The 18,936-nt window shown below is 45.6% G+C and overlaps 1 protein-coding gene across 3 annotated transcripts in view; it reads left to right on the forward strand.

Moving 5' to 3' along the window:
- Positions 1-18,936, forward strand: part of HK1 (hexokinase 1) — a 112,543-nt gene that overhangs the window by 7,562 nt on the left and 86,045 nt on the right. For 2 of the 3 annotated variants that reach the window (XM_024986501.2, XM_059882406.1), the window contains exons 2-3: positions 14,269-14,365; positions 18,160-18,207. In XM_024986501.2, coding sequence (XP_024842269.1) covers positions 14,339-14,365; positions 18,160-18,207 — 75 coding nt within the window. In that variant the 5' untranslated portion in view covers positions 14,269-14,338. The remainder of the gene's footprint in view (positions 1-14,268; positions 14,366-18,159; positions 18,208-18,936) is intronic. The other variant, XM_059882407.1, reaches the window with a different exon arrangement.

Consider the following 18,936-nt stretch of genomic DNA (forward strand, 5'->3'; position numbering starts at 1 on the left):
TAGAAGTAAATGATGTCCCATTGTCACTTTGTAATGACCTGGGCAGACCAAATCTTGGAATGATTTCATGGAGCAGGTTTTTTGCCCCTCCTCAGCCTTCTCAGTCCAGGTGGGAAAGCCTTATCTATCTTGTGAATGTATCTATCATGACTAGTAGGGGTTTATAACCTTGAAAAACTGGCATCTGTGTGAAGTCCATCTGCCAGTCCTCTCCTGGGTAGGTCCCATGTCATTGGACAGACTGGGCCAGCTGGGGTCTTCGAGCTCCTTGGGGTTGTTTAATTGGCAAGTGGGACAAGAGGAGACAACTTGCCTTATAGTTGTTTGGAGACCTGTTCCTCTGAAGGACCTTTCTAGTAGTCTTTGGAGGACCTTTTCCCCTAAATCAGTGGTGGCATGTAAGGAGTTAACCAACCTCCATTGGAGGTACCCAGGCAGAAAAAGAAGTCCCTCCTTTTGGAACCACCCCATATGATCTTCTTGAAAGCCCTCACTCTTAGCTTTAAGAGTCTCACGTTCAGTCTATGAAGGAGTTTCTGGCAAATTAGTCTGTGGAACTAAGGTGGCAACCCCTATTAGGTCCTTGTTCTGTAATGCTGCTCTCTTAGCTGCCTGATCAGCTGTTTGGTTCCCTTGTGCCACTTCCATGCTCCCTTTTTTGTGTCCTTTACAATGGAAGACTGGAACTTCAGTGGGCAGGTGAACTGCCTCCAAGAGCCTAAGGATTTGATCACCATATCTTATTGGGGACCCTCAGGTGGTCAAGTGACCTCTTTCTTTCCAAATAGCAGCATTTGTATGTAGCACCGGTAAGGCACATTTGAAGTCAGTGTAAATGGCTACTCTTTTTCCTTTTCCCAGATCTAAAGCTCAAGTCAGGGCTAATTGGGCTGAAGTACCTGGTGGCAAAGTTTTAGCCTCTATGGTCTCAAAATTGGAGACTACTGCATATCTGGTCTTCTTTTTCCATCCAAGACAAAGCTGCTTCCATCAGTGTACCAGATTTCCTCAGGATCAGAGGATCTTCTGACAATTCCTCTCGGGGTTTTGTCCAGTGGTCCAAGGTTTCTAGGCAAGAGTGAAAGGGGAGAGAGCCCTCAGGGATAGGCAAGAGGGTAGCTGGGTTGAGAACCTTACAAAGGGATATTGTCAGGCCTGGACTTTCCATCAGAACTACTTGATATCTGAGGATTCTTTGATCAGACATCCATAAATGGCCTCTCCCATTCATGAGTTATTTCACTTGGTGGCTGATAAAAATAGTTTGCCTGCAAGAGAGAGTTTTAAAGCATCTTCTATCAGGACTGCAATAGCTGCAAGATTTTGAAGCAGAGAAAGATCTTTTCCCAATAAGGGAATAGGACACTCAGGGACCACCAGAAACTGGTGGGAAAATATTTGTCCATCCCAGCAATGAAGAAGTGCTTCGGTGAATTTTTTTGTAACTGTTTTTCCTGTAGCACCCAAAATGGTACAGCTTTGGGAGGAGAAGTCTCCAGAGTAGGAGGTCAGGACAGAGTAGGTAGACCCTGTGTCAATTAAGAAATTCTTGGACCTACCTGCCACATCCAGTTGCACCCTTGGCTCCAGCCCCGTGATGCAGGCTGGCTGGAGCAGGTCACTTCAGCCCTGTTGAACCATCGTGAGGGAAGGCTTGGCACTTGACCTTGAGGCTCTTGGGTCCTGAGGGTAGAGTGCCACCCAGTGTCCCAACTGATGGCATTTGTAGCACATTTTAGGAGACTAGTTACAGTTTGGACACTCTTAGGCCCAATGTCCTGCCTGTGTACAGATTAGGCATTTGCCTTGTGCTTTGTCCTTTAAGGACTCAGGGTTTACCATAAGGCTTCCCTGGAAGGTGTCCAGCATGCTTGTCTCTTTCCTTTTCTCCCTTTCCTGGGCCTTGACCTCCCTCTCCTGTTCTCTGTTATAAAAGGTATCGGTGGCTGTCTGGATGATCTCATCTAAAGAGGTAGCACAGTCCTGCTACTGTAGCTGTTGTAACTTTATCCTGATGTCTGACGAACACTGGGACAGGAATTTGTCCTTTAAAATCACCTGTCTTCGTAAGAGTCTAAGTCCAGATTGATAAACTTCTGGAGGGTCTCTTTTAGCCATTCCAGAAAGGCAATGGGGTTCTCATTGGGCTCCTGAGTTATTGCTGAGCCCCAGGCATAGCTGATTACTTTGTGCTGGGCTGCTTTTAGTCCTGCCTTTACACAGATTAGAGAATGATCCCTTTCCCAGATGTGTTCAGGGTCATTATAATTCCAATTAGGATCTGAGAAGGGTGCTGCATTTCCCCCCACTGGGTATTTATCTCTTGACATGTGAAGCCCCATATCATACCTTTGGGCTTCCTTTAAGACCCTAGCATGCTCAGTTCAGTTCAGTCGCTCAGTCGTGTCCAACTCTTCGCGACCCCATGAATAGCAGCAGGCTAGGCCTCTCTGTCCATCACCAACTCCCAGAGTTCACCCAGACTCACGCCCATCGAGTCAGTGATGCCATCCAGCCATCTCATCCTCTGACGTCCCCTTCTCCTCTTGCCCCCAATCCCTCCCAGCATCAGAGTCTTTTCCAATGAGTCAACTCTTCGCATGAAGTGGCCAAAGTACTGGAGTTTCAGCTTCAGTATCATTCCTTCCAAAGAAATCCCAGGGCTGATCTCCTTCAGAATGGACTGGTTGGATCTCCTTGCAGTCCAAGGGACTCTCAAGAGTCTTCTCCAACACCACAATTCAAAAGCATCAATTCTTCGGCGCTCAGCCTTCTTCACAGTCCAACTCTCACATCCATACATGACCACAGGAAAAACCATAGCCTTGACTAGACGAACCTTTGTTGGCAAAGTAATGTCTCTGGTTTTGAATATGCTATCTAGGTTGGTCATAACTGTCCTTCCAAGGAGTAAACGTCTTTAAATTTCATGGCTGCAGTCACCATCTGCAGTGATTTTGGAGCCCCCAAAAAAGTCTGACACTGTTTCCACTGTTTCCCCATCTATTTCCCATGAAGTGGTGGGACCAGATGCCATGATCTTCATTTTCTGAACGTTGAGCTTCAAGCCAACTTTTTCACTCTCCACTTTCACCTTCATCAAGAGGCTTTTGAGTTCCTCTTCACTTTCTGCCATAAGGGTGGTGTCATCTGCATATCTGAGGTTATTGATATTTCTCCCAGCAATCTTGATTCCAGCTTGTGTTTCCTCCAGCCCAGCGTTTCTCATGATGTACTCTGCATATAAGTTAAATAAGCAGGGTGACAATATACAGCCTTGACGTACTCCTTTTCCTATTTGGAACCAGTCTGTTGTTCCATATCCAATTCTAACTGTTGCTTCCTGACCTGCACACAAATTTCTCAAGATGCAGATCAGGTGGTCTGGTATTCCCATCTCTTTCAGAATTTTCCACAGTTTATTGTGATCCACACAGTCAAAGGTTTTGGCATAGTCAATAAAGCAGAAATAGATGTTTTTCTGGAACTCTCTTGCTTTTTCCATGACCCAGTGGATGTTGGCAATTTGATCTCTGGTTCCTCTGCCTTTTCTAAAACCAGCTTGAACATCAGGAAGTCCACGGTTCACATATTGCTGAAGCCTGGCTTGGAGAATTTTGAGCATTACTTTACTACCATGTGAGATGAGTGCAATTGTGCAGTAGTTTGAGCATTCTTTGGCATTGCCTTTCTTTAGGATTGGAATGAAAACTGACCTTTTCCAGTCCTGTGGCCACTGCTGAGTTTTCCAACTTTGCTGGCTTATTGAGTGCAGCACTTCCACAGCATCATCTTTCAGGATTTGAAATAGCTCAACTGGAATTCCATCACCTCCACGAGCTTTGTTCGTAGTGATGCTTTCTAAGGCCCACTTGACTTCACATTCCAGGATGTCTGGCTCTAGGTCAGTGATCACACCATCGTAATTATCTGGGTCGTGAAGATCTTTTTTGTACAGTTCTTCTGTGTATTCTTGCCACCTCTTCTTAATATCTTCTGCTTCTGTTAGGTCCATATCATTTCTGTCCTTTATCGAGCCCATCTTTGCATGAAATGTTCCCTTGGTATCTCTGATTTTCTTGAAGAGATCTCTAGTCTTTCCCATTCTGGTGTTTTCCTCTATTTCTTTGCATTGATCACTGCTTTCTTATCTCTTCTTGCTATTCTTTGGACTCTGCATTCAGATGCTTATATCTTTCCTTTTCTCCTTTGCTTTTCGCTTCTCTTCTTTTCACAGCTATTTGTAAGGCCTCCCCAGACAGCCATTTTGCTTTTTTTGCATTTCTTTTCCATGGGGATGGTTTTAATCCCTGTCTTCTGTACAATGTCATGAACCTCTGTCCATAGTTTATCAGGCACTCTATCTATCAGATCTAGGCCCTTAAAAATATTTCTCACTTCCACTGTATAATCATAAGAGATTTGATTTAGGTCATACCTGAATGGTCTAGTGGTTTTCCCTACTTTCTTCAATTTAAGTCTGAATTTAGTAATAAGGAGTTCATGATCTGAGCCACAGTCAGCTCCTGGTCTTGTTTTTGCTGACTGTATAGAGCTTCTCCATCTTTGGCTGCAAAGAATATAATCAATCTGATTTTGGTGTTGACCATCTGGTGATGTCCATGTATAGAGTCTTCTCTTGTGTTGTTGGAAGAGGGTGTTTGTTATAACCAGTGCATTTTCTTGACAAAACTCTATTAGTCTTTGCCCTGCTTCATTCCGTATTCCAAGGCCAAATTTGGCTGTTACTCCAGGTGTTTCTTGACTTCCTACTTTTGCATTCCAGTCCCCTATAATGAAAAGGACATCTTTCTTGGGTGTTAGTTCTAAAAGGTCTTGTAGGTCTTCATAGAACCGTTCAACTTTAGCTTCTTCAGCGTTACTGGTTGGGGCATAGACTTGGATTACTGAGATATTGAATGGTTTGCCTTGGAAATGAACAGAGATCATTCTGTCGTTTTTGAGATTGCATCCAAGTACTGCATTTCGGACTCTTTTGTTGACCATGATGGCTACTCGATTTCTTCTGAGGGATTCCTGCCCGCAGTAGTAGATATAATGGTCATCTGAGTTAAATTCACCCATTCCAGTCCATTTCAGTTTGCTGATTCCTAGAATGTCGACATTCACTCTTGCCATCTCTTGTTTGACCACTTCCAATTTGCCTTGACTCATGGACCTGGCATTCCAGGTTCCTATGCAATATTGCTCTTTACAGCATCGGACCTTGCTTCTATCACTAGTCACATCCACGGCTGGGTATTCTTTTTGCTTTGGCTCCATCCCTTCATTCTTTCTGGAGTTATTTCTCCACTGATCTCCAGTAGCATATTGGGCACCTACTGACTTGGGGAGTTCCTCTTTCAGTATCCTACCATTTTGCCTTTTCATACTGTTCATGGGGTTCTCAAGGCAAGAATACTGAAGTGGTTTGCCATTCCCTTCTCCAGTGGACCACATTCTGTCAGACCTCTCCACCATGACCCGCCCATCTTGGGTTGCCCCACAGCCATGGCTTAGTTTCATTGAGTTAGACAAGGCTGTGGTCCTAGTGTGATTAGATTGACTAGTTTCCTGTGAGTATGGTTTCAATGTGTCTGCCCTCTGATGCCTTCTTGCAACACCTACCGTCTTACTTGGGTTTCTCTTACCTTGGGCAGGCGGCTGCCACCGGCGCGCTAAGCAGGGCCGTGAGGAGCTACCCCATGTCCGAGGTCAGGGGCAGAAGCCGGGAGGACCCTATGCCCGAAGGGTGGCGGCCAAGAGGAGTTACCCCACGTCCGAGGTCAGGGGCAGTGGCCGAGAGTGCCAGGCTGCGATGGCGCAGGAACGGCCGAGAGGAGCTACCCCGTGTCCGAGGTCAAGGGCGGCGACGAGAGGAGTTACCCTGCGTCCAAGGTCAGGGGCGGCGGCCTGGAGGAGCTACTCCACACTCCCACGCCCGAGGCCAGGGGCGGTGGCTGGGAGGAGCTACCCCAGGCCCCCACGCCTGAGGCCAGGGGCGGCGGCCGGGAGGACCAACCCTACCTCCAAGAAGCCGTGACTGTGCGGGCGCAGGAGGGCCTAGAGGAGCTATCCCATGTTGAAGGTCAGGAAGGGCGGCAGTGAGGAGATAACCCTCGTCCAAGGTAAGGAGCAGCCGTGAAGAGATACCCCACACCCAAGGTAAGAGAAACCCAAGTAAGACGGTAGGTGTTGCAAGAGGGCATCAGAGGGCAGACACACTGAAACCATACTTAGAGAAAACTAGCATGCTCAGGGTCAGATAAAGTTTTACTAAATATGACCATGATACCCTTCCATGTCAAGTCAAAGGCTAAGGTAATGTGTTGGAATGTATCTATATATTTGCCTGGGTCATCTGTATAGCTTTCCAGGTCTTGTTTGATCTGTCTTAGTTCTAAGAGGGAGAAGGGCTTGTGACCCTGGTTGGTCTGAATTCTCCTCCAGTTTCAACTAAGGGACACACTCGAGTTGGTTTTCATGGAGGGGGTGCTCCTGGATATGGGGACACATTTGGATACAAGGAAGGAGTGCTAGGCAACTCAGGAGCCATGGGAGATGAGCCTTCACGAGGAGCTTCCTTCTCTTGATTGTTCCTCACACCATTTGCCTAGTAGGCTCACTTTTAGGGCATACAACAACCCCATACTTAAGACAGAGTTCCTTCGTATCTCTTAGTTGGAAAAAAATTTGCACATAGGGGATCTCTGTCCATTTCCTTTGTCTTTTGCAGAATAAGTCTAGCTGCAGGATGGTATTGTAATTTAAGCTCTCATCCTCAGGCCAGTGTTCCTTGTCCCCCAGAGGATACTGTGGCCATGCAGTAGCACAAAAGAATTTTAAGAGACTTCTCCTTGGGGTTAGAGGATCGAACAGCTTCCAGTTATCAAGGCTGCATCTCAAGGGTGTCTGTTGGGAAGTGGATTGGTTATTTCCCATCAGAAAGACAGTCATGACAGGCAGGAAAAAAAAAAAAACAAAAACTAATAGGCCTCCTTCTATTTTTATGGGTGAACTTCATTAGGGGTGAGTCTTTCTAAAGCTTATCCTACCCAGTACTGTTGCAACCTGAGAGCCAGGCATCCCTGGGTCAGGGTGCAGATCCCCAGGTAGGCTTAGGCCTGACAGCCTACCTGGAGACTGAATCCCCGAGCAGGTTGAGGCAGGTCGGCCTTCCGAGAATTGGGGGTCTGGGCAGTCGAGGCATGTCGACCTCCTGGGATCCCTGGACAGGCGGATCCCCAAGCAGGTTGAGGCATGACAACCTTCCGAGGACCAGATCCCTAGGCAGGTCGAGGCAGGTCGACTTCCTGGGGACCTTGGACTGGAGTTGGGCATCCCCAAGGTCTCCAGTGTGACCAGTGCTGGGTAGAATTAAGGGGACACGACTGAGCAACTGAACTGAACTGAACTGAATCTTAACTCTGCTGGTTTGTCCACTGTGGATGGGAATAGATACCATGATGTAAAGCAATCCAAGTCTGTGCCCTGAGACTGAGAACCTGGTGAAACAACCATAAGCCTTATCCTTTTATTGCTCTGTGAAAGTGAAGTCGCTCAGTCGTGTCTGACTCTTTGTGACCTCATGGACTGTAGCCTACCAGGCTCCTCCATCCATGCGATTTTCTTATTGCTCTAAGGGAATGTAAATCACTGATTTCCTCTCCTAGTCTTCCATAAGAGCAGTTTAGGGTGTTTTCAGTGGTAAACATTTCATTGTCATAGACCCACTCTAGGTAATAACAGAAGTAGTGACAAAGGAGTGGGTTATCTGGTCCTGTTAGAGGCATTAAGAGTATTTTAATTCTAAGCAGGATGGAGCAAAGTTACCTACAAGGGGGGAGGGTCCTGGTTGTAGGAGTTAGTAAGTGGCTTAAAAACAAATTGACAAGGGGCAACAAACCAGATGTTCCATAAAAGTGGAGTGGAGATTTGATCTGGGGGTATGTTTGTAACTTTAGGAGAAGGATGGTAAGGGTCTGGGTCCAAACAGCCTGCAGGGCTAACTCCCAAAGTGGCAAACATTATCCCTTGAAGCCCAATTGCCCTTGGAGGGATGCCACCAGCAGATGGACTTCTAACAGGCATTGTGTGCCTGTCACCCACCCTAGTGGGTTCACTGAGAGATGCTGTTGTTGCACATGTTATAGGAAACATGGAAGATGAAGGCCTGAATATCTAGAAAGATTGGATATTACACAGTATTTCTCTTGCGAGGGCTAGCTATGTTCTGTTTGTCCATCCAGAAGATTGTAGCAGCAACATTGTGAGCCCAGACAACATTGTGGGCTCAGGAAAAGAGCATGTAACAGGAGGGAAGGGGGCAGGGCACAACTTTTGAAAGAACGACATGGCCCAAGGACATAACATAAACTGACTAAAATCAAATGGGTTCAAGATGACAAGTCAAATTCAACTAAACCTTGATCCTCAATCTGCAAGCTAATTGACACACCCAGAGGTGCCAAGACAGTTCCAGGGCACTGTCTAAAGACCAAGGAGTTGGTGGTTCCCCAATTGTTGGGATGGTCCTCCCACTCATTAGCATACGAAATCACCCAGCTTGGAAAAACTAACCATACCACATTCCATGGCCACCACATTCACCCTCTTTGATAGCCCACACCCTGTGGACTGTACTTCTCTATAAATCCAAACAAACCCACCTCTTACCTATTGCTGTGTCTCTCACTGAAGTTTTTTGCAATGAGACATCAAGACCCTGAGCTTCATTAGGTCTTAAAACCAGGCACCATGGGTTTTGGCCAGGCTCAAGTCTCAGGAGAGAGGACCTGAAGGATGGGAGGAAAAAGCAGTGGGAAAAACGTGCCAAGGAATCCCCTTCATAACCTGCTGGAAAATCTACTAAATACCTGACCTGTGCTCACAGTTTTCATTGGCCTGATCCTTGGCACAAAGAAGATTAAGGACAGAAGAACCCCCACCTGCTTGGGCAACAGCCACAAGAGCACAGAGGACAGTGCAGCCTTTGTAACACACTGGGGAGTAGCCTCTCCAGAGTCCCTCAATTGCACCCACTTCCACTCGCCTGTTTGCAGGGTGTTCAAGGAGACAAGCAACAGGAGATTGTAAAGGAATTAAGATTTTGTTAGCCATATGTCCTTCAAGCCATATGGGCGAGGACTTCCTACCCCAACCAGAGGTCTTCTAGAATCTGGGACTGAGCTGCATGAGCTTCCTGCTGAGTTTGTTTTTGTTGTCGCAGTTTCCAGCATGCTGGGCTTCTTGTCACTTCCACTGCACTGAGGTTTCTTTGCATTCAGCTTCCACCGCAGGAGCTTTTGCTGATTTGGGCTTCTGCTGTGTTTGACCTCTGCCTTTCAGGGACCAAGCTGAGCTTGTTTCAGCCAGGTTAAATCCGAGAAACGGCACCATAGATGTCCGAGGAGTTTGTAATTTCCTCGGTTCTGTTTCACCACAGCAAAAATTTGAAGTGACGGACGGATCAGTGTTACAGCTCAGTTTTATTTGGCAAGCAAAGGAAAATACAACCTCAAGGCATGAGGGTGGGCCGACCCAAACGATGTGAAGAGAAGAGAAGCCCAGTTTTGGCTCTTGTTTTTATGTTTGCTCTCCTTCCCCTGAGCCTGCCCTGTGCAAATTGGGCTAGCCAGGAGGGCTGTTTGTTTTACCTGAGGTCTTCAATCCGGTCCTCAGACCTTCTTTTGTTCTATTTTCACGGACTTTTCCCTTCTTTGTCTTTTAGCCATTGCCATTCTGGACTCCTTTTTCCTATTCTAACTACCTAACACTATCATTGCTCTTTAATTGCTATAAACTCTGCAAGGGCAGGGAATGTGTCAATCTTTTTCACTACAGTGCTCCTAACATCTAGTATAAATAAATACTCGGTGAATGGACATCTTTATAATTTCACCTTTGAGAATTACAGAGAGGTATTTTCTCATGCTTCATAATGAGGCTATATCTGGCAGCTTGATACCCACACCTGGGCTTCTCTGAGTTAGAATAATCTGTTGCCCGCTCTGAGTTGGTAAGTGTAGATATAACATTAATAATAATAATGGCCATATTTATTTAGTACTAATAGTTGTCACTTATTAAGTACTTATGTATGCCAGGCTTTCCACATTACTTAATCTGCAATGCACATCAGGAGAGTTCCTAGACTCTACTAAACCTCCAGATTCAAAAATTGCCACAGTCCACACTTGGCCCCATTCTGCATGCAAGACTATAAGACAGGAACCACAGCTTGCCTGCAGGACAAGTCCAAGTGCTTCTTTTCTGAAGGAGTCTGTGTAGCAGTTCACAGATAGGAGGAGACAAAATCTCATCAGGCAGGTGCAGAATTCCTTTTAGCTTAAAATCTCCCTTCCCCACAGGAGACAAATTTTCTTGTAACAATTCCATGGGGACATCTTCCAGGGTCCCTGTGGGGACAGGACAAGAATCACCACTCTGAGGGAAACCCAAAACTATGGTATTCTATCTAGTGTTTATAGTTAGTCCAACCAAGAGCAATCTACCAATCAGGGATGATCTTTATCCTAGGAGATGTTGCTTAGAAATAAATTTGACATACTACCCTTACCAGGTAAGTAGGGGAACAGAGCTGGAGCACTAACTAAGGCCATGTTCTAGTGCAAATAGTGGTGTACCCTGGTGGTTTAGTGGTTGGGATTTCAGGCATTCACTGCCATGTCCTGAATTCAATCCCTGGTGAGAGAGCTCAGGGTCTTCCCAGGTAAATAATCCATCTGCCAATGCAGGAGACACAGGAGACTTGGGTTTGATTCCTGGGTTGGGAAGATCCCCTGGAGGAGGAAATGGCAGCCCACTACAGTATTCTTGTCTGGACAATTCCATGGACAGAGGAACCTGGCAGGCTACAGTTCATGCGGCTGCAGAGTCAGACACAACTGAGCATGCACACACGCAAGCATGAGAGAACTGAGATTCTGCAAGCCGTGTGGTGCAGCCAAAAAAGAAAGTAGAGAAGGGTCATTCGTTGTCACCTATTATGACCTCCACCTTAGATACAAGGAAACATAGAGAAGTTCAGTAAGTAGCAGAGCAAGGATTGAGCCCAGGTCCTAGGCTGCATTGCTATTTTGTTATTCTATCTAACATTCTTTTTATAAAAATTGAATTAAATCATAAATTGCAAAGCAAAATGTTTGTTGCCCATAGGTCATACTTTTCTTTGGACTGTGCCAATGATTGGAATTTCATTAGCACTAGATTGATAGAGCTTATTACCTTTTGTTAGTGCCTGTGGAGCAAACTAAGAGGAACCAGGGATAAAAGTAAGCTGGCTTTACACTCCCAGCCGGATGTCTCCAAACTTTTTTGGTCATGCACTCTATTGGTAAGATACTTTTGCAGGCACATTCCCAAATGCATGTATTTTAATTATTTTGAGATTTTATACACATATGATTCCATATATGTGGAATGTTCAAAATAGGCAATTCCACAGAGAAGAAAGTAGCTTAGTGGTTGCCAGGGACTAGGGTGGGGAGAGTAAGTGGGGAGTATCTGCTGATGGGTACAAGGTTTCTTTCTTTCTTTCTTTCTTTCTTTTTGGCCATGCCACTCTTCTCTTGGGATCTTAGTTCCCTGACCAGACGTGGAACCTGTGCCGTCAGCAGTGAAATCATGGAGTCCTAACTACTGGACAGCCAGGGAATTCCCTACAGGGTTTCTTTGAGGGTGATGAAAATATCCTGGAATTAGATAGTGGTGATGTTTGCACAACCTTATGCATACACTAAAACCACCAAAGTATACACGTACTTTGAAATGTGAATCTTTTGGTATGTGAATTATATCTCAATTTTTAAAAAATTATATACATTTAGTAAGGTACTAAAATAATGTACGCATTATAAAGACTAGCCTAAAAAAGTTACAGGTTTCGATTTTAAAAATTGTAAATAAAAGTCCTGATCGCATCTTCAGTCACCCCAACAGACTGTCTTGTGTTCCCTGTGGACTCACTTTTTTAAACCATCTCTGAACAGGCTGTGCCCCCTAATTATAAGCCTTTTCTGGCTCTCAGTAAATGCGCTTTCTTCTTTCACAGCTGTTTTGGATTTCAGTAAATTTGCTTATCAATCAACAGGAATGATGGTTGATGAACATATCCTGAATATGCACTAGATGCCAAGCTTCTAAGCGTATGTACCTCATTCCTGTGTGGCTCTATTATTATTCTCCCCATTTTACAGTTGAGGAAACTGAGACTCAGATAGGCCAAGTAACTTTTCCAGAGTCAAGGCTATTATGTGGCTGAATAGGGCTCCAAACCAAGTAGCCCAACCTGTAGACTATGTTCGACACCTACCATGTGCCTAGAACCAGGGAATGCGCCAAGTCCCCATATCTTGGGAGCTTATCCTCTGATGGAAGAGTTGGGGGGGCAGTTAGCAAGTAAATGTCAAAGCACTGATATTTCTAAATTCTCTGAAGAATATTTGATAGCCAAGTTTGTGTCTTTTCTCTTCCAGAAATTCTCGGGATAAAGGAATTAAGTGTGAACTTTAAATGAAATTTTGTTTAGGTAAACAAATAACAAAGCAACCCCACAAGTTTTGTTTATGCCTCTGAGCTGGGCCAGGGAGGCTTTGGGGTGTCAGGGGTGCTCCAGATATCCTGCCAAGACCAAGTCTGGCAGAATTCACACACCCTGAACTGTTGGGATTCAGTGGCTGCATGCCCAGCTTACGCCAGTGTTTAGAAGCTTGGACTCTTGGCTTACCCTCTGAGAACTGAAAAGGCCCCAAATTGTAGGGAGGCTTTGGATTTGCTGCAGCACCCTAATTGTTAGGCAAATCACATTATGTTTGTAAGCTGTTCATGATATGTAGAGACAATAATATTGCTATGAATTTTGACTTTAGGCTATTGAATAAGGATTCTTGAATTAGCCTTTCTGTATACAAATTCTAAATCTCTACTCAGTGTAACCAACAAAAAATGATGAGATCTTGATTATTGTTGTTGTTATTTAGTCGCTCAGTCATGTCCTGCTCTTTTGCGACCCCAAGGACTGTAGTCCAGCAAGCTCCTCTGTCTATGAACTTTCCCAGGCAAGAATATTGGAGTGTGTTGCCATTTCCTTCTCCAGGGGAATCTTCCTGACCCAGGAATCCAACCCACATCTCCTGCATTGGCAGGCAGATTCTTTACCACTGAGTCACCAGAGAAGCCACTGAGATCTTGATTAATTGACATGAGAAGATTTTCATAATATCGTATTCCATGGAAGGAAGTAGATTTTAAAAGTATATTATAGCATGATTCCATCTTTGTATTCATATTGGTATGTAGTTATCTGGAGAAAAATATAAGGAAGGGGCAGGTACCACAATGTTAATAGAGCTGGTTTCTCTGGGAATGAAGCTGATCTAAAATTTTAAACTACTTGTCTGTATTTTCTGACTTTTGTTGTGATGAGTGTACATTGCTTTTGTAATTAGAAAATTATTTTTTTACACAGAGATACTCCCTGTGAAAGTCGCTCAGTCGTTTCTGACTCTTTGCGACCCCATGGACTGTACAATCCATAGAATTCTCCAGGCTAGAACACTGGAATGGGTAACTGCTCCCTTCTCTGGGAGATCTTCCCAAACCCAGGTCTCCCGCATTGCAGGTGGATTCTTTACCAGCTGAGCAACCAGGGAAGCCCAGAGATACTCCCTACCCTGTTTGTTTATTTTTTTAAGATTTTTTTCTTAATATGGACTATTTTTAAAGTCTTTATTAAATTTTTTACAATACTGCTCCTGTTTTATATTTTGGTTTTTTGGCCGCTAGGCATGTGGGATCTTAGCTCTCCAGCCAGGGATTGAATCTGCACCCCTTACATTGGAAGATGAAGTCTTAACCACCAGACCACCAGGGAAGTCCCTACCCTGTTTTACACATGGGAGAAGAATGGTACTGTGATGAAGATCACGCTTCTGAAACATTGGAGTTGTCTTGGCTAATTTCCGTTCCTACTTGGTTCCTTCCCCAAAGGAGCACCCAGTACCAGACCTCTTTCTAAGCAGAGGCAGCTGAGGCTGGGATGAAGCACCACCTGCAGACTAGGTTCCTGGGAATTTCTTCTGGAATGATAAACTGCCAGAAACCTCATGACAGTTTACTTTTGGAGACATGGGCCTACACTCAGCCCCCAGTCCTCCGTATCTGCCTCTTTAGCATCCCAGCTGGTGAGGACAGGAACGAGGTGACAAGCCCCTGACGCTGCATCCTCTGGACTTTGCTTTTCTCCAGGTGTCAGCGCCCCTGCTGCTGAGAGTGGAAGAGAGGAAAGGACCTCCAGACAGCAAGTGTCCTCCCCACCATGGGGCAGACCTGCCAGCGAGGATGGGTAAGAGCTCCTCTAGCTTTTCTCTGACTTCACAAGGTCACATGTGCCCCTTCCTGCTCAGCCCACTCTCTCTGGCAGGAGTTACATTAGGATCCATTTTACAATGGAAGCCCCAGACCAAGAGCCCTGCAGGGACTTGTTATGGAACAAGTCAGGAGCCCCTCAGATCCAGCCTTTCTCCGTGCAGTTGAATTTTCACCTGAGCCAGAAATGTCCTGACTAAGGTGAGCCCAGAGGATTATTCATGTAACCTCTCTGTTTAATTGCTTCCTAGATAGTCATTTGCAAATTCACAGATGTGTGATGAAAACAAGACTGTGACTTTTTCTATCTAAGAGAAGACTTCCGGGGCTGTTTTCTATGTGGCCATGTAAAAGCTGAAGCCCATTCTTGCCTCTTACAGACAGCTTTGCTGCTCCTTTGGATGTTGAAACACATCCTGGAAGATGTTTACAGGACAGTGTTCTGAGTGGGCTGGCTCATTTTAAATTAACTTGTGCTGCAGCTGGCCCCTCTGGGCAAGGACGCACTTGCTCCTTTTTAAAGTTATGGAAATAGAGTCACTGAGGGGTTTTAAGCCCAACAGACAGTCGGACAATCGCAGAACTAAAGTCTTGGGGACAGAACTCTCTCACACCAGCATCTTACATCTTAAACACTCCTGTGGCCCAAAGCACTCCTGGGTGTCAAATTAATTCTCAAATATGAGCTTGTGAGCTGCTTTAGCCTCCAGGTGAGGGGCTTGGACACACAGGAGTGGGGTGAGGTGGGGGCTCTTTCCCTCAGTCCTGCAAGACTGGTTTAAAATGCGCCTTTCATCATTTCTGAGATGGACTTTGCAAAGTGTAGCCCAAACACATCCGTCCTACCTCGCAGGGTGTTGAGAGAATTGGATTTAATCTCATTTCTAACTCCCACGTGGAAGTCAGTCTTTGTCTCTTCTGCGGAATCTGAGGCGCCTGTTTGGTTACAGTCGGAGACTCTGTGGGTCCCTGGTCTTCAACTTCTTTTCCTTCCCTTATCTCCTTTACTCCACAATCAGAACGAGACAAGTTTTGCCTGCCCAGAGGAGGAGGAGGACCTCCCAACTAGAAGGTTTATCTGGGGTGTCGTTGCCACCTCTCCTGGTCCCCACTGCCCCTTTCCTGTGCCCCTGCCTGCTTTTGCCAGCTCCAGGCAGAATGCCACTGAGTGTTTAAAACAGGCCAGGCCAGCCTTGGACTGGGGGCACAAAGCAGCCAGTGTCAGAGGCGCCAGGTGGCAGTCAGCAGGCTTGGCCACTGGCACTTGGAATTTGAGGTCAATCTGTGGGTCTAGGACTGGTCCTCCATGGTACTTGGGGGCCCAGAGAGAGGAACATGGGCTCTGGGGTCTCAGACACAAGCTGAAAACTGCCGATTTGGAGGCTGCTTTGAGCTCTCAAGTAGCCCGGGGTGAGTTGGGATAAGTTGGTGTTGTTGCCCTGTGCTTCTGTATAAATACATGATCTTTTCTGCAGCTGCTGCCATTTCAGGAGCAGTACCCCATGCCGGCCTCTTCAGTTTACATTCCTTTAATTTTCACAAAGGCTCAACAAAGCAGGTATTATTCCCATTTTACAGATGGAGAAACTGAGGCTTGAAGAGGTTAAATTACTTGCCTAATTTTGCACAGCTAGTCAGTGGCAGATCTAGGATATAAATTCAGGTCTCTCTGACCCAAAACCTGCGCTCTTTCCACCTTCACATCAAAGTTAAGGCTCAGGGCAAGGCATGCCACTCAAACCATAACTTCCTCAGGACAGTTCTATTTCCAGTTGTTTCAAGCTTAGGAATGTTGTGCTTTGAATATTGAATTCCTACTCTTCATCTAACAAAGGGCCAAAAATTATATGGTTCATTCAGTTTCTTTTTCTTTGGTTCCCTGGCTATCCCAAGCCCCAGACAATATTTTTTACTGACCGCTCACTCTTCTTTCTAGGCCTACAGATATCTGCAAGATTTCATGAGAGCCCTTTCAGGGGAGCTTGCTGTCATGAAGTATCAATGTAAAACCTAGACTGTTTGGGTCTTGGGCATGCAGAAGACATCCCTGGATTGTCCTTGTCATTTGATGCCTTTTCTTGTTTTCCTAGCTTCCCTAGGACCGTGATTTCTCTCTTTCTTTTAGTATTTATTTATTTATTTTATTTGGCTGCACCAGGTCTTCGTTGCAGCTCACAGGATCTTTGTTCTTTGTTGCAGCATGAGGGATCTTTTAGTTATGGCCTGAGGGATCTAGTTTCCTGAACTGCGATCGAACCCAGGCCCGTGCATGGGGACCATGGAGTCTTAGCCACTGGACCACCAGGGAAGTCCCAGGAACCATTATATAAGGGCTTCTTTGGTTTGGAGTCTGCTTAGAAGAGGGCATGGCTTCTCAATTTATAACTGCAAACATTAATTGAGCACCTACTCTCTACTTGAGGCAGGACAAGAAATGCTGAAAAGATAGGGGTTGCCTTTCAGGGGGATGCAGATTTTCCTGCTGGTTCTCACAGGGACTGGCTGCATGTCTGCTGGCTGCCATGCAACCTTCTAGAAACCTCGGTCTCCTTCCTTGAAAGGAGGATTTCCTCTTGTGCTCTGTCACTCTGGTTTCCATTCCCTCTCACCCACTGAGAGTGGTGTTTGCAAGAGTCCCAACAGCAGCAAGAGAAAGCAGGCCCCAGCACAAGCCATTGTTCAAGTGCTTGCATCCTGTTGCTACTGTGCTACTGGCCCAAGCAAGTCACACAGGCAGTCCCAGAGTCCCTGTGGGAGGAGACAACACTAGAGCATAGATACAGAGAGGAGAACTGTTGTGGCGGTTTTGTTTGGGTTTTTTTTGCAAACAATGTACTATTTATATCCTCCTTATCACCTCAGCTGCCATGATGAAAAAATCCACATGAGCCTGTCTCTTGTTTGGCAGTTCAGTTCAGTCACTCAGTCATGTCTGACTCTGCGACCCCATGGACCGCAGCACACCAGGCCTCCCTGTCCATCACCAACTCCCAGAGTTAACCCAAACTCATGTCCATTGAGTAAGTGATGCCGTCCAACCATCTCATCCTCTGTCATCCCCTTCTCCTCCTTCCCTCAATCTTTTCCAGCATCAGGGTCTTTTCCAATGAGTCAGCTCTTTGCATGAGGTGGCCAAAGTATTGGAGTTTCAGCTTCAACATCAGTCCTTCCAATGAAGGACTTGATTGGCAGCAGCTCTCCAAATCTGTTTGGCAGGGGAAATTGTTAGAGGGTTATGGAAGGACGGGGTGTTAACTCAGCAAGTGGTCACTGCTTAATGCCCACAGTTCCTCCACACTCATCCGAGAAGCATCTCACCCTGCAGTCTTGGGGATGCAGTGGGGCCAGTGGTTCAGCAGAGACAGATTCCTGTGTTCCCATGGCTTCCCTACCCACCTTTCTAGCAGCTAGCTCAGCCAGCTGTGCTTTCATTATTGATGAGCATGTCTGCCTTCTATCGTGAACTGTGGCTCCCTGAGGGCAGAGCCACTGTTGTTTTCATCCTTGAAGCTCCGCCTTCTAGCACAGAGCCCAGCACATTTGTAAATACCTAATGAAGGCTGATGTGAATCAATTCCTGAATCGAAGATTTCTGAGCTCGGCTGCATTTCATCCAGAGGCTCATTTGCCGCTATAGGATATGCTTAGGTATTTCAAGGTTACATGTAATTACTTTCACTTTCTGAGCATTGTTGGTTAATTATAAGCACCAATGTGCTGTGAATGCAACTTGCATGCCTCTATAACACCTTATCTTGTCCTGTCTTTAAGGGTACAGAAACTGAAAATTCAATCCAGCCCCCACTTACTGAAAGTAAGGTAAGAGACCTCAGTGTTATTTCCATTTCCTTCTGTAATGTTTTTGTAGAAGAGACCTAGTGTAGGGCAATTCCCTTTGGAAATTCTGATCATGGTTTTACTGAGAAGCCCTGCAGTGGATTCTGGGGTGAGGGCCCAGACCACCCTCCAGGGCAGAGGCTTTTGGAGAGGACTTTGTTCCTAGGCTCCCTTCTTAACCCTTTTTTTTTTTTTGAATATTATTAAGTTTTACTGGAGTATAGCTGCTTTACAGTGTTGTGTTAATCATCCATGCATATACATATATCCACTCTTTTTTGGATTTCCTTCCCATTTAGGTCACCACAAAGCACTGAATTGGAGCTCCCTGAACTGTACCATAGGTTCTCATTTGTTATCTATTTTATACATAGTATCAATAGGATATATGTGTCAATCCCAATCTTCTAATTCATTCCACCCACTGCCTTCCCCTCTTGGTGTCCATACATTTGTTCTCTATGTCTGTGTCTCTATTATCATTTTGCAAATAAGACCATCTATACTATTTTTATAGATTCCACATATATGTGTTAATATACAACATCTGAGCCCTTTCTTAGAAGCAAAATGCTAAGCATCAGAGCAAAACACAGCGCTCTGCAGTCTTGGAGCTGTGTGGCATCCTGACTGTGGGAGACTCTGGGAGATGGAATGGAAGGGTCTCTCGCCTCTCTTGTCTCTTCCAGTGTGCTGGAGCAGGCTTGTCAG

This window comes from Bos taurus, chromosome 28 (assembly GCF_002263795.3).
Source record: "Bos taurus isolate L1 Dominette 01449 registration number 42190680 breed Hereford chromosome 28, ARS-UCD2.0, whole genome shotgun sequence".
Taxonomy (NCBI): domain Eukaryota; kingdom Metazoa; phylum Chordata; class Mammalia; order Artiodactyla; family Bovidae; genus Bos; species Bos taurus.